Genomic DNA, 12,528 nt, shown 5'->3' on the forward strand with positions numbered 1-12,528 from the left:
AGCAGACCAATGCCCCTGCTCTGTCCTGGGGAAATATGATGAACTACTGGACCAATATATGGCCAAAGTGACCATAAGCCAGAGCCAAGGTCACTCAGAGGGCTCAGTGTTTTGCCCCTTCTGTTGTAATAATTTGGATATTTGCCTTTTTTTCAGGAGTGACCTCATTGATTTTGCCAAACTGCAGAAATCCAACACAACCTTTAACCTCCAGCAGGCATTTAATGTGGCCGAGCAGCAGCTGGGCGTGGCCAAGCTTCTGGACCCTGAAGGTAGGACCATGAGCCGCTCAGTGCCAGAGGGCATCCTGGGACATGTACCCTGATGGTGCCTGGTTTCAGCCCATGGGCAATTGGTCCCACATGGGGTTGTATTTACTCCATTTGGTGTCACACAGCAGAGCCCCTCACTGTGCAGTGACCTTCAACGCTGTAACTGATGTACACAACCCCATTCCTGCCCTGGAGGTGATTGGGGATGGTGTAGAGAGAGCTTTACCCTGTGTCTAACCCCGTGCTGTCCCTGTCCTGGGGAATGTTTGATGGAGAATATGTACAGAGTTGTTGCTGGTTTCTGTAACATTGGTGCATACTGACCAGGCTCACCTCTGCATTTCTGATGTTGGAAATGTTGAACTGTTCTACCAGATGTGAACACGGAGAATCCCGATGAGAAGTCCATTATCACCTATGTCGTCTCCTATTATCATTACTTTTCCAAAATGAAGGCTCTTGCTGTGGAGGGGAAGCGGATTGGAAAGGTAAGAGATGACTTTGCAGTAAAAGAACGCAGGCCAAAGGGTCTTTCCCTGAATCTTTATTTTTCTCCATTCATATCTTATGGTGTGGTCCTATTGGCTAGGCCAGCACTTATTTTCCATCCCTAATTGTTCAGAGGGCAGAGTAGGTCTGCAGTCATGTGTAGGTCAGACCAGGTAAGCATGGCAAATTTCCCTCCCTGAAGGACACCAGTGACCCAGGTGGGCGTGTGTGGCCCCTCACTGTATCTCATGATGTCTCTCTGTTTGTCACTGTATTTCTATGTGGTACCTTGCTATCTCATTATCTGTCACCGTACCCCATGCCTGTGTCCTACTGCCTGTCCCTCGCTGTCTCCCACTGTCCCTCGCTGTCTCCCACTGTCCCTCGCTGTCTCCCACTGTCCCTCGCTGTCTCCCACTGTCCCTCGCTGTCTCCCACTGTCCCTCGCTGTCTCTCACTGTCCCTCGCTGTCTCTCACTGTCCCTCGCTGCCCTTTGCTGTCTCCCTCTGTCCCTGGCTGTCTCCCACTGTCCCTGGCTGTCTCCCACTGTCCCTCGCTGTCTCTCACTGTCCCTCGCTGTCTCTCACTGTCCCTCGCTGTCTCTCACGGTGCCTCGCTGTCTCTCACGGTGCCTCACTGCCCCTTGCTGTCTCCCTCTGTCCCTGGCTGTCTCCCACTGTCTCTCACTGTTACCCAATGTCTCCCATTATCCCTCACTATCTTTGACTAGCCTTCACTGTCTCTCACTGTTTTGTAGAATCATAGAAACCCTCCTGCTTGGAAGCAAGTCATTCAACCCATTGAGTCCACATCGACTCTCAGAAGAGCATCCCATCTAGTCCCAAATCCCCTCTCTATCCCTGTAACCCTGTCTTTTCCCAAGTGGCTCACCCACTTAGTCTGCACGTCCCTGGACACTATGGACAATTTAACATGACCAGTCCACCTAACCAGCGTGCCTTTGGACTGTGGGACGAAACCCACAGGGAGAATGTGCAAAATCTCCCTCTGCATGTCTCTCATTGTCCGTCTGCCTATCTGTATCTAATCCCATGCTGTCCCTGTCCTGGAAGTGTTTGGGGACAATGTAGAAAACTGAGCTGCTCCTACTGACCAGCTCACCTTTACACTCAGCTGTCCCCATATCCTCCTAACATCTGCTTTTGGAGTCGGTGAGCCTGATTTCATCCTGCAGCTCCCCCACTCTGGTGGAAATTTTGTGATTGTATATTCTTTTTAGCTCAAATCTGGGCCTCTATCTCCGCCAGTCTCTGTCTTTCGACCTCTGTTTGTTGTACTGTCCCTCAAGTACGTCCTTCTGTCTCTCTCCCTCTCTGTCTCTCTCTCTTTCTGTCTCTGTCTCTCTCTCTCTCTCTTTCTCTCTCTCTGTTTCTTCGACAGGTCCTGGACAAAGCTCTGGAGATTGAACAGATTATCACGAGATATGAGACATTGGCATCTGAGTTGCTCGAATGGATTGAGCAAACTATCGCTCTGATCAGCAATCAACGATTTGCAAACTCATTAACTGGCGTTCAACAGCAACTGCAAGCCTTCACCAACTACTGCACTGTGGAGAAACCTTTAAAGTAGGCACTGAGTGTGAGGCGGATACACTCACTGGGTATCATCATAGGCACAGACAATCTGACCCTGTTGCAGAGTATACCTGTTAGTGTAAATAGAAAAAATGTTCTCTTATTTGCTCATGGGAGATGGCTGTTATTGGCTGGAACACCCATCTATTGCCCGTCCCTAGTTACCTCCTGAGAAGATGGTGGTGACTTCTTGAACGGTTGCAGTCCACATGCTGTAGGTGGACCCCCGATGCCCTTAGGGAGCGAATTCCAGGATTTTGACCCAGCAACAGCAGAACGAACGGTGATATATTTCCGAGTCAGGGTGGTGAGTGGCTTGGAAGGGAACTTGGAAGTGGCAGTATTCTCATGTATCTGCTGCCCTTGTCCTTCCAGGGGTAGAGATCATGGGTTTGCAAGATACTGTCAGAGGAGCCTTGGTGCATCTTGTAGATGGTACACACTGTTGCAACTGAGAGTAATGCAGGTGGAGGGATTGGTGGTGCTGTGAGGCTGCAGTGCTGCTCTTTAAAGCTCTCATTCCCTGCCCTAGATAATGGATGGGCTTTTTGGAGTCAGGAGATAAGTTACTCACCACAGCATTCCTTGTTTCTGACTGCCTTGTAGCCACTATATTTACATGGATGGTCCAGTTCAATTTCTGGCCAGGGGTAATCCCCAGCATGGTGACAACAGAGTGTTTATTATGATCCCAACTGATGGTAATATTGGACCAACCATATCCCAGAGTGAAACCCAGCTTAGCCAGTTATAATCTTTTCTTCCAGCTTTGTTTACTGTGGGGCTTAATCACTGAGCATATTCACAAGAGGCTACCCCATGTACTTTTAACAAAGAACATAAAAGTGTATTACACAATGCCACACCTGATTTAGACAATACCACAGTCATTTGAAATGGTGTAAATACAAGTATCAGAGAGAAAGATCAGACCTTTTACCCCAACAGCAACTCCATAGACATCCAAATCTTGGTGAATAGTCACCTGTATCTCCATACTAAAGCTCTTTGTTTAGCCAACATGGCCAAAATCAGCTCCTTTTTCGCAAATCCGAACAATTTTCTTTGGTTAAAGTTCCTTCCCAAGCTCATTAAATAAACTGCTAATTCAGCTCACTTATTAATTATCATGGAGTTCCTTAACCTCATGAAAGTAACCTTGGAGGGTGCGTTCATCTCTAGCACCTCCTACTGCTGTGGCTAACTCTGAACTTTTTCACCAACCCTGACAGCTTGAACAGCTTGTAACCTTTCTGTTGCTGTTAGGGACCTTTTCTCTTTTAATCAACAGCTTTTTCTGAATGAACTTGTTTTCCCGTTCTTTCTCACTGGGTTGTAAAACTCAAGTCAGCAAACACCTTAGCATTTGTCTGCCCCGGTGGTTTTCTATCCATTTATCAAAATCACGTGCTCCCTTGAAGGTGTTGCTCTTTTTGGTTTATTGTTCAAATCGCTGACCTTGATGGAACCAAAACTAAAACTCATTTTTACTCCAATGTAGAACCTCAGTCTCCAAATAATAATCACATATCCTGAGGTTTCGTTCCAGATGCAGTGACCCTAATGGATTTGAATGCCAAGGGAAGGTTGATAAATTCTCTCATTGAAGCTAGGCATCACCTGGCACTAAAACAGAAATTACTGGAGGAACTCAGCATGTCAGGCAGCATTGGTGGAGAGAAGGCAGAGTTACTGTTTTCCAGTCCAGTAGCTTTTTAAGTGGGGCAGCACGGTGGCTCAGTGGTTAGCACTGCTGCCTCACAGCGTCAGGGACCCGGGACCACTTCTACCTTTGGGCGACTGTCTGTGTGGAGTCTGCACATTCTCTGCATGGGTTTCCTCTGGGTGCTTCCACAGTCCAAAGATGTGCAGTTTAGGGTGGATTGGCCATGCAAAATTGCCCCATAGTGTCCAGGGATGTGTAGGCTAAGTGGGTTAGCCCTGGGAAATTCAGGGTTACAGGGATAGAGTAGAGGGTTGTGGTCTAGATGGCATGCTCTTTGGAGGGTTGGTGTGGACTCAATGGGCTGAATGGCCTGCTTCCACACTTAGGGATTCCATGATTCTTCAGAATCAATGGTAGTTGGGCAGAGGTGGTATTTGTGCTGATGGTGGGGTTGGGGGGTTGTGAGAGGAAGGAGTGAGTGGAGGTATGAGAGAGATAGAAAATGACAGTTAGGGAGGCAAAGGGACAGATGACAGAATATCAGGGAGAAAGAAAAGGTGATAGTGGGGACCATGAGGAGGTGAAAATAGGCTGCTGTGTGAGCAGAGGTTAACATCTGTTTTTGACAGTGTAAAGACAGTGCCAGATGTATTACTGACCCCTTAAACTATAGTTTTTTTTGCTGCTGCTGTTGTATGCCGTCTAACATCCCTGTGCCCGCTGACATTCCCTCACCCAGGCCACCAGATATTGAATTGCACTTGTGTGGTTTTTCTTAGTTGACCTCCGATGCCCAGAGATACTTGAAGCCAAAGAGCAGAACAGCCAGCACTGAAGGAAGGTTCACACAGCTGTGCAGCTTTACTTCTCCATTTGTTTCACTTCCCACCTGGTCACTGCTGTCTCTCTCTCTCTCTCTCCCTCCCTCCTTTTTAATGTGACCCTGTTCTGGTCTTTTCTTTCTCAAAGTTCTGAAGCAATTTAACAGTTTATAAAACAGCAATTACTACTCCTAGAATTTGAGAAAATCAGCTCCGACACTGAAAATACCTCAAAATTAAAACGAGCTGCTCTCACAGCCACCATCTTTTCCTATCTTCCATCTTTTCCCATCTTCCATCTTTTCCCATCTTCCATCTTTTCCCATCTTCCATCTTTTCCTATCTTCCATCTTTTCCTATCTTCCATCTTTTCCCATCCTCCATCTATTCCTATCTTCCATCTTTTCCCATCCTCCATCTTTTCCCATCCTCCATCTTTTCCTATCCTCCATCTTTTCCCATCCTCCATCTTTTCCCGTCTTCCGCCTTTTCCCGTCCTCCATCTTTTCCCGTCCTCCATCTTTCCCCGTCCTCCATCTTTCCCCGTCCTCCATTTTTTCCCATCCTCCATCTTTTCCCGTCCTCTGTCTTTTCCCGTCCTCCGTCTGGGATTACCCAGAATCCAGTGGCAGGTGGAGTTTAATTCAGATAAATGTGAGGTGTTGCATTTGGGGAAAGGCGAATCAGGGCAGGACTTACACACTTAATGGTAAGGTCCTGGGGAGTGTTGCTGAACGAAGGGACCTTGAGGTGCAAGTTCGTGTTCCTTGAAAGTGGAGACGCAGGTAGACCTGGTGGTGAAGAAGACATTTGGTATGCTTGCCTTTATTGGTCAATGCATTGAGTACAGAAGTTGGGAAGTCACGTTGCGGACGTTGGTGAGGCCACTTTTGGAATACTACGTTCAATTCTGGTCTCCCTGCTGTAGGAAGGATGTTGTGAAACTTGAAAGGGCTCAGAAAAGATTTACAAGGATGTTGCCAGGGTTGGAGGGTTTGATCTACAGGGAGAGGCTGAATAGGCTGGGGCTATTTTCCCTGGAGCGTCAGAGACTGAGGGAAATCATGAGGGGCATGGATAGGGTGAATGGACAAGGTCTTTTCCTAGGGTAGGGGAATCCAAACTAGAGGGTATTGGTTTCAGGGGAGAGAGGTAAGATTTAAAGGGGACCTGAGGGGTAACTTTTTCACACAGAGGGTGGTGTGTGTATGGAACGAGCTGCCAGAGGAAGTGGTGGAGGCTGGTACAGTTACAACATTTAAAAGGCATCTGGATGGGGACATGGATAGGGAAGCTTTAGAGGGATATGGGCCAAATTCCTTTTGAGTAGTTCTGGGTGAGTTGCTGAATGGACAAAAAGCTGAAAGAACTGTGGATGCTGTAAATCAGGAACAAAAACAAAGTTGCTGGGAAAGCTCAGCAGGTCTGGCAGCATCTGTGAAGGAAAAACCGAGTTAACGCTTTGGGTCTGTTGACCGTTCCTCAGGGGCACCAAATCTGAAATGCTATCTCTGTTTTTTCCTTCACAGATGCTGCCAGACCTGCTGAGCTTTTCCAGCAACTTTGTTTTTGTTCATGCTGTGTGGAAGGTTGTTGTGGACTTGATGGGCCAAATGGCCCTCTTCCTCATTGTAGGGGTTCTGTGTTTCTAAATTTCACATGACAAGCTTCCACAAACAGCAATTTTAAGCAATCTATCATTTTTAGGGAAGTTGGAAATTACTGGCAACACCTGCCTTTAGTCCCCCATCCTCATTGCCCTTGAACTGTGTTTTAGGGCCATTTCAGAGGGCAATTCAGAGCCACCCTCATTGCTGTGGGCTGGAGTCATGTGTAGGCCGGACCGGGTAAGGACTGCAGATTTCCAGTGACCCAGAAGGGGTTTTAATGATGATTGATAATGGTTGTCATCACTGGGGGTAGTTATCACACCGAGCTGTTCCAGACTGGGCCCTTCGACCTTAGTGGGCCCCACAGATTGGGCTCTGCTCTGACTCCCCTCCCTGGTCCTGGACTGCAATGGGATTTGAACTGTGTGCCATGGTTTGAGGTCTGAGTCTCGGGGTCACTGGTTGCGATGCTGCCGCTACCTCCCCCTCTCAATACCGCCAGGCAATTGGTAGTCAGTGCGGTTGCCTGGACGATCAGTGGCCAATCACTGAATGAGGTTCCAGCTGAGGTTGTTGGTTCCGATCTCTCAGACAATCTGCCTCAAAGCCAGGAGTCATCTGAGGTTCTCAGCTCCTTCTTGGAACTCCATTCCCTTGTGATTGACTGAGATGATCTGAGATTGATCTGAGATGAAGCCGCTCTGCTCTGTAATCTTGCTGGAACATTTCATCCTGACATGAACTTGGTGAACACGTGTCTGCATTGTGTACTCACCCCACTGATGCCCCAGTCTCATCTGCTGCTGAAATCCTCACCCATTGCCTCCAGGTTATTGGAAATCACTTCTGGCTGTTCTCCCGCATTGTATCCTTCAGAAACCCGAGGTTGTTCAACCCTCTAGCTCCTGTATCTAACTCTCAGTGGGTTCCATTCCACAATCACCCATGATGACTAATGTTGGCTTCCAGTCAGGCAACACCTTTGTTTTAAAATCCCTGCCATGGTTTCTCAAACCCACGCTGCCTCTGCAGCCCCACTACTCTCTGAGATATCAGCACTCCCCGAATTCAGGACTCTTGGTCATTCCAAACGTTCCACCATTGAGGGTCGCGACTTCTATTGACTGGGTCCCAAATTCTGAAGCCTCTTCCCTCCTTCTCTATGACCGTCCAACTTTTAAGTCAGTCATCAAAATCTGCCTCTTTGCCAAAATATGCCAGCTCCATCTGTAACTGAGCGTCAGAATGTGTTTTACATATTGGCTGTCAAGTGCCTAGGGATGTTGCATTGTGTGAAAGGTGCTACACCAGTGAAAATTGTACTTGATTTCTGTTCAGGTTTGAGGAGAAGGGCAATCTGGAGGTTCTGCTTTTCACCATCCAGAGTAAACTTCGAGCGAACAACCAAAAGCCATACGTACCCCATGAGGGCAAACTGATCTCCGACATCAACAAGGTGAGCAATCACTGACTACATTCCCTTTACTATTCACAGCATTGACTGAGCAAGGGCCCACTGACTCGGCCCCTGTTCTCCACAGTATCACACGGGGTGTCCCTGTTACCCGCAGTAACACACGGGGTGTTCCTGTCCCTGTTGCCCACAGTAACACACGGGGTGTCCCTGTTACCCACAGTAACACACGGGGTGTCACTGTTACCCACAGTAACACACGGGGTGTCCCAGTCCCCCGCAGTAACACATGGGGTGTCCCTGTCCCTGTCCCTGTTCCCCGCAGTAACACACGGGGTGTCCCTGTTACCCGCAGTAACACACGGGGTGTCCCTGTTACCTGCAGTAACACACTGGGTGTCCCTGTTACCCGCAGTAACACACGGGGTGTCCCTGTCCCTGTTACCCACAGTAACACACGGGGTGTCCCTGTCCCTGTTACCCGCAGTAACACACGGGGTGTCCCTGTCCCTGTTACCCGCAGTAACACATGGGGTGTCCCTGTCCCTGTTCCCCGCAGTAACACACGGGGTGTCCCTGTTACCCACAGTAACACACGGGGTGTCCCTGTCCCTGTTACCCGCAGTAACACACGGGGTGTCCCTGTCCCTGTTCCCCGCAGTAACACACGGGGTGTCCCTGTTACCCACAGTAACACACGGGGTGTCCCTGTCCCTGTTACCCACAGTAACACACGGGGTGTCCCTGTCCCTGTTCCCCGCAGTAACACACGGGGTGACCCTGTTACCCACAGTAACACACGGGGTGTCCCTGTTACCCACAGTAACACACGGGGTGTCCCTGTCCCTGTTCCCCGCAGTAACACACGGGGTGTCCCTGTTACCCACAGTAACACACGGGGTGTCCCTGTCCCTGTTACCCACAGTAACACACGGGGTGTCCCTGTCCCTGTTCCCCGCAGTAACACACGGGGTGTCCCTGTTACCCACAGTAACACACGGGGTGTCCCTGTCCCTGTTCCCCGCAGTAACACACGGGGTGTCCCTGTTACCCGCAGTAACACACGGGGTGTCCCTGTCCCTGTTACCGCAGTAACACACGGGGTGTCCCTGTTACCCACAGTAACACACGGGGTGTCCCTGTCCCTGTTACCCACAGTAACACACGGGGTGTCCCTGTCCCTGTTACCCACAGTAACACACGGTGTGTCCCTGTCCCTGTTACCCACAGTAACACACGGGGTGTCCCTGTTACCCGCAGTAACACACGGGGTGTCCCTGTCCCTGTTACCCGCAGTAACACACGGGGTGTCCCTGTCCCTGTTACCCACAGTAACACACGGAGTGTCCCTGTCCCTGTTCCCCGCAGTAACACACGGGGTGTCCCTGTTCCCCGCAGTAACACACTGGGTGTCCCTGTTCCCCGCAGTAACACACTGGGTGTCCCTGTCCCTGTTACCCGCAGTAACACACGGGGTGTCCCTGTCCCTGTTACCCGCAGTAACACACGGGGTGTCCCTGTCCCTGTCCCTATTACCCACAGTAACACACTGGGTGTCCCTGTTACCTACAGTAACACACGGGGTATCCCTGTTACCCGCAGTAACACACGGGGTGTCCCTGTCCCTGTTACCCGCAGTAACACACGGGGTGTCCCTGTTACCCACAGTAACACACGGGGTGTCCCTGTCCCTGTTACCCACAGTAACACACGGGGTGTCCCTGTCCCTGTTACCCACAGTAACACACGGTGTGTCCCTGTCCCTGTTACCCACAGTAACACACGGGGTGTCCCTGTTACCCGCAGTAACACACGGGGTGTCCCTGTCCCTGTTACCCACAGTAACACACGGGGTGTCCCTGTCCCTGTTACCCGCAGTAACACACGGGGTGTCCCTGTCCCTGTTCCCCGCAGTAACACACGGGGTGTCCCTGTCCCTGTTACCCACAGTAACACACGGGGTGTCCCTGTCCCTGTTACCCGCAGTAACACACGGGGTGTCCCTGTCCCTGTTCCCCGCAGTAACACACGGGGTGTCCCTGTTACCCACAGTAACACACGGGGTGTCCCTGTCCCTGTTACCCACAGTAACACACGGGGTGTCCCTGTCCCTGTTCCCCGCAGTAACACACGGGGTGACCCTGTTACCCACAGTAACACACGGGGTGTCCCTGTTACCCACAGTAACACACGGGGTGTCCCTGTCCCTGTTCCCCGCAGTAACACACGGGGTGTCCCTGTTACCCACAGTAACACACGGGGTGTCCCTGTCCCTGTTACCCACAGTAACACACGGGGTGTCCCTGTCCCTGTTCCCCGCAGTAACACACGGGGTGTCCCTGTTACCCACAGTAACACACGGGGTGTCCCTGTCCCTGTTACCCGCAGTAACACACGGGGTGTCCCTGTTACCCGCAGTAACACACGGGGTGTCCCTGTCCCTGTTACCCGCAGTAACACACGGGGTGTCCCTGTTACCCACAGTAACACACGGGGTGTCCCTGTCCCTGTTACCCACAGTAACACACGGGGTGTCCCTGTCCCTGTTACCCACAGTAACACACGGTGTGTCCCTGTCCCTGTTACCCACAGTAACACACGGGGTGTCCCTGTTACCCGCAGTAACACACGGGGTGTCCCTGTCCCTGTTACCCGCAGTAACACACGGGGTGTCCCTGTCCCTGTTACCCACAGTAACACACGGAGTGTCCCTGTCCCTGTTCCCCGCAGTAACACACGGGGTGTTCCTGTTCCCCGCAGTAACACACTGGGTGTCCCTGTTCCCCGCAGTAACACACTGGGTGTCCCTGTCCCTGTTACCCGCAGTAACACACGGGGTGTCCCTGTCCCTGTTACCCGCAGTAACACACGGGGTGTCCCTGTCCCTGTCCCTATTACCCACAGTAACACACTGGGTGTCCCTGTTACCTACAGTAATACACGGGGTATCCCTGTTACCCGCAGTAACACACGGGGTGTCCCTGTCCCTGTTACCCGCAGTAACACACGGGGTGTCCCTGTTACCCACAGTAACACACGGGGTGTCCCTGTCCCTGTTACCCACAGTAACACACGGGGTGTCCCTGTCCCTGTTACCCACAGTAACACACGGTGTGTCCCTGTCCCTGTTACCCACAGTAACACACGGGGTGTCCCTGTTACCCGCAGTAACACACGGGGTGTCCCTGTCCCTGTTACCCACAGTAACACACGGGGTGTCCCTGTCCCTGTTACCCGCAGTAACACACGGGGTGTCCCTGTCCCTGTTCCCCGCAGTAACACACGGGGTGTCCCTGTCCCTGTTACCCACAGTAACACACGGGGTGTCCCTGTCCCTGTTACCCGCAGTAACACACGGGGTGTCCCTGTCCCTGTTCCCCGCAGTAACACACGGGGTGTCCCTGTTACCCACAGTAACACACGGGGTGTCCCTGTCCCTGTTACCCACAGTAACACACGGGGTGTCCCTGTCCCTGTTCCCCGCAGTAACACACGGGGTGACCCTGTTACCCACAGTAACACACGGGGTGTCCCTGTTACCCACAGTAACACACGGGGTGTCCCTGTCCCTGTTCCCCGCAGTAACACACGGGGTGTCCCTGTTACCCACAGTAACACACGGGGTGTCCCTGTCCCTGTTACCCACAGTAACACACGGGGTGTCCCTGTCCCTGTTCCCCGCAGTAACACACGGGGTGTCCCTGTTACCCACAGTAACACACGGGGTGTCCCTGTCCCTGTTACCCGCAGTAACACACGGGGTGTCCCTGTTACCCGCAGTAACACACGGGGTGTCCCTGTCCCTGTTACCCGCAGTAACACACGGGGTGTCCCTGTTACCCACAGTAACACACGGGGTGTCCCTGTCCCTGTTACCCACAGTAACACACGGGGTGTCCCTGTCCCTGTTACCCACAGTAACACACGGTGTGTCCCTGTCCCTGTTACCCACAGTAACACACGGGGTGTCCCTGTTACCCGCAGTAACACACGGGGTGTCCCTGTCCCTGTTACCCGCAGTAACACACGGGGTGTCCCTGTCCCTGTTACCCACAGTAACACACGGAGTGTCCCTGTCCCTGTTCCCCGCAGTAACACACGGGGTGTCCCTGTTCCCCGCAGTAACACACTGGGTGTCCCTGTTTCCCGCAGTAACACACTGGGTGTCCCTGTCCCTGTTACCCGCAGTAACACACGGGGTGTCCCTGTCCCTGTTACCCGCAGTAACACACGGGGTGTCCCTGTCCCTGTCCCTATTACCCACAGTAACACACTGGGTGTCCCTGTTACCTACAGTAACACACGGGGTATCCCTGTTACCCGCAGTAACACACGGGGTGTTCCTGTCCCTGTTACCCGCAGTAACACACGGGGTGTCCCTGTTACCCACAGTAACACACGGGGTGTCCCTGTCCCTGTTACCCACAGTAACACACGGGGTGTCCCTGTCCCTGTTACCCACAGTAACACACGGTGTGTCCCTGTCCCTGTTACCCACAGTAACACACGGGGTGTCCCTGTTACCCGCAGTAACACACGGGGTGTCCCTGTCCCTGTTACCCGCAGTAACACACGGGGTGTCCCTGTCCCTGTTACCCACAGTAACACACGGAGTGTCCCTGTCCCTGTTCCCCGCAGTAACACACGGGGTGTCCCT

The 12,528-nt window shown here is 51.9% G+C and overlaps 1 protein-coding gene across 1 annotated transcript in view; it reads left to right on the forward strand.

The window, feature by feature from the left end:
* The window catches only part of LOC125447720 (spectrin beta chain, non-erythrocytic 4-like), a 184,419-nt gene that overhangs the window by 29,663 nt on the left and 142,228 nt on the right, over nt 1-12,528 (forward strand). Inside the window, exons 7-10 of the mRNA XM_059641028.1 lie at nt 157-272; nt 648-760; nt 2,164-2,351; nt 7,796-7,913. Coding sequence (XP_059497011.1) covers nt 157-272; nt 648-760; nt 2,164-2,351; nt 7,796-7,913 — 535 coding nt within the window. The remainder of the gene's footprint in view (nt 1-156; nt 273-647; nt 761-2,163; nt 2,352-7,795; nt 7,914-12,528) is intronic.

The sequence above is a fragment of the Stegostoma tigrinum genome, chromosome 39, assembly GCF_030684315.1.
Source record: "Stegostoma tigrinum isolate sSteTig4 chromosome 39, sSteTig4.hap1, whole genome shotgun sequence".
NCBI classification, from domain to species: domain Eukaryota; kingdom Metazoa; phylum Chordata; class Chondrichthyes; order Orectolobiformes; family Stegostomatidae; genus Stegostoma; species Stegostoma tigrinum.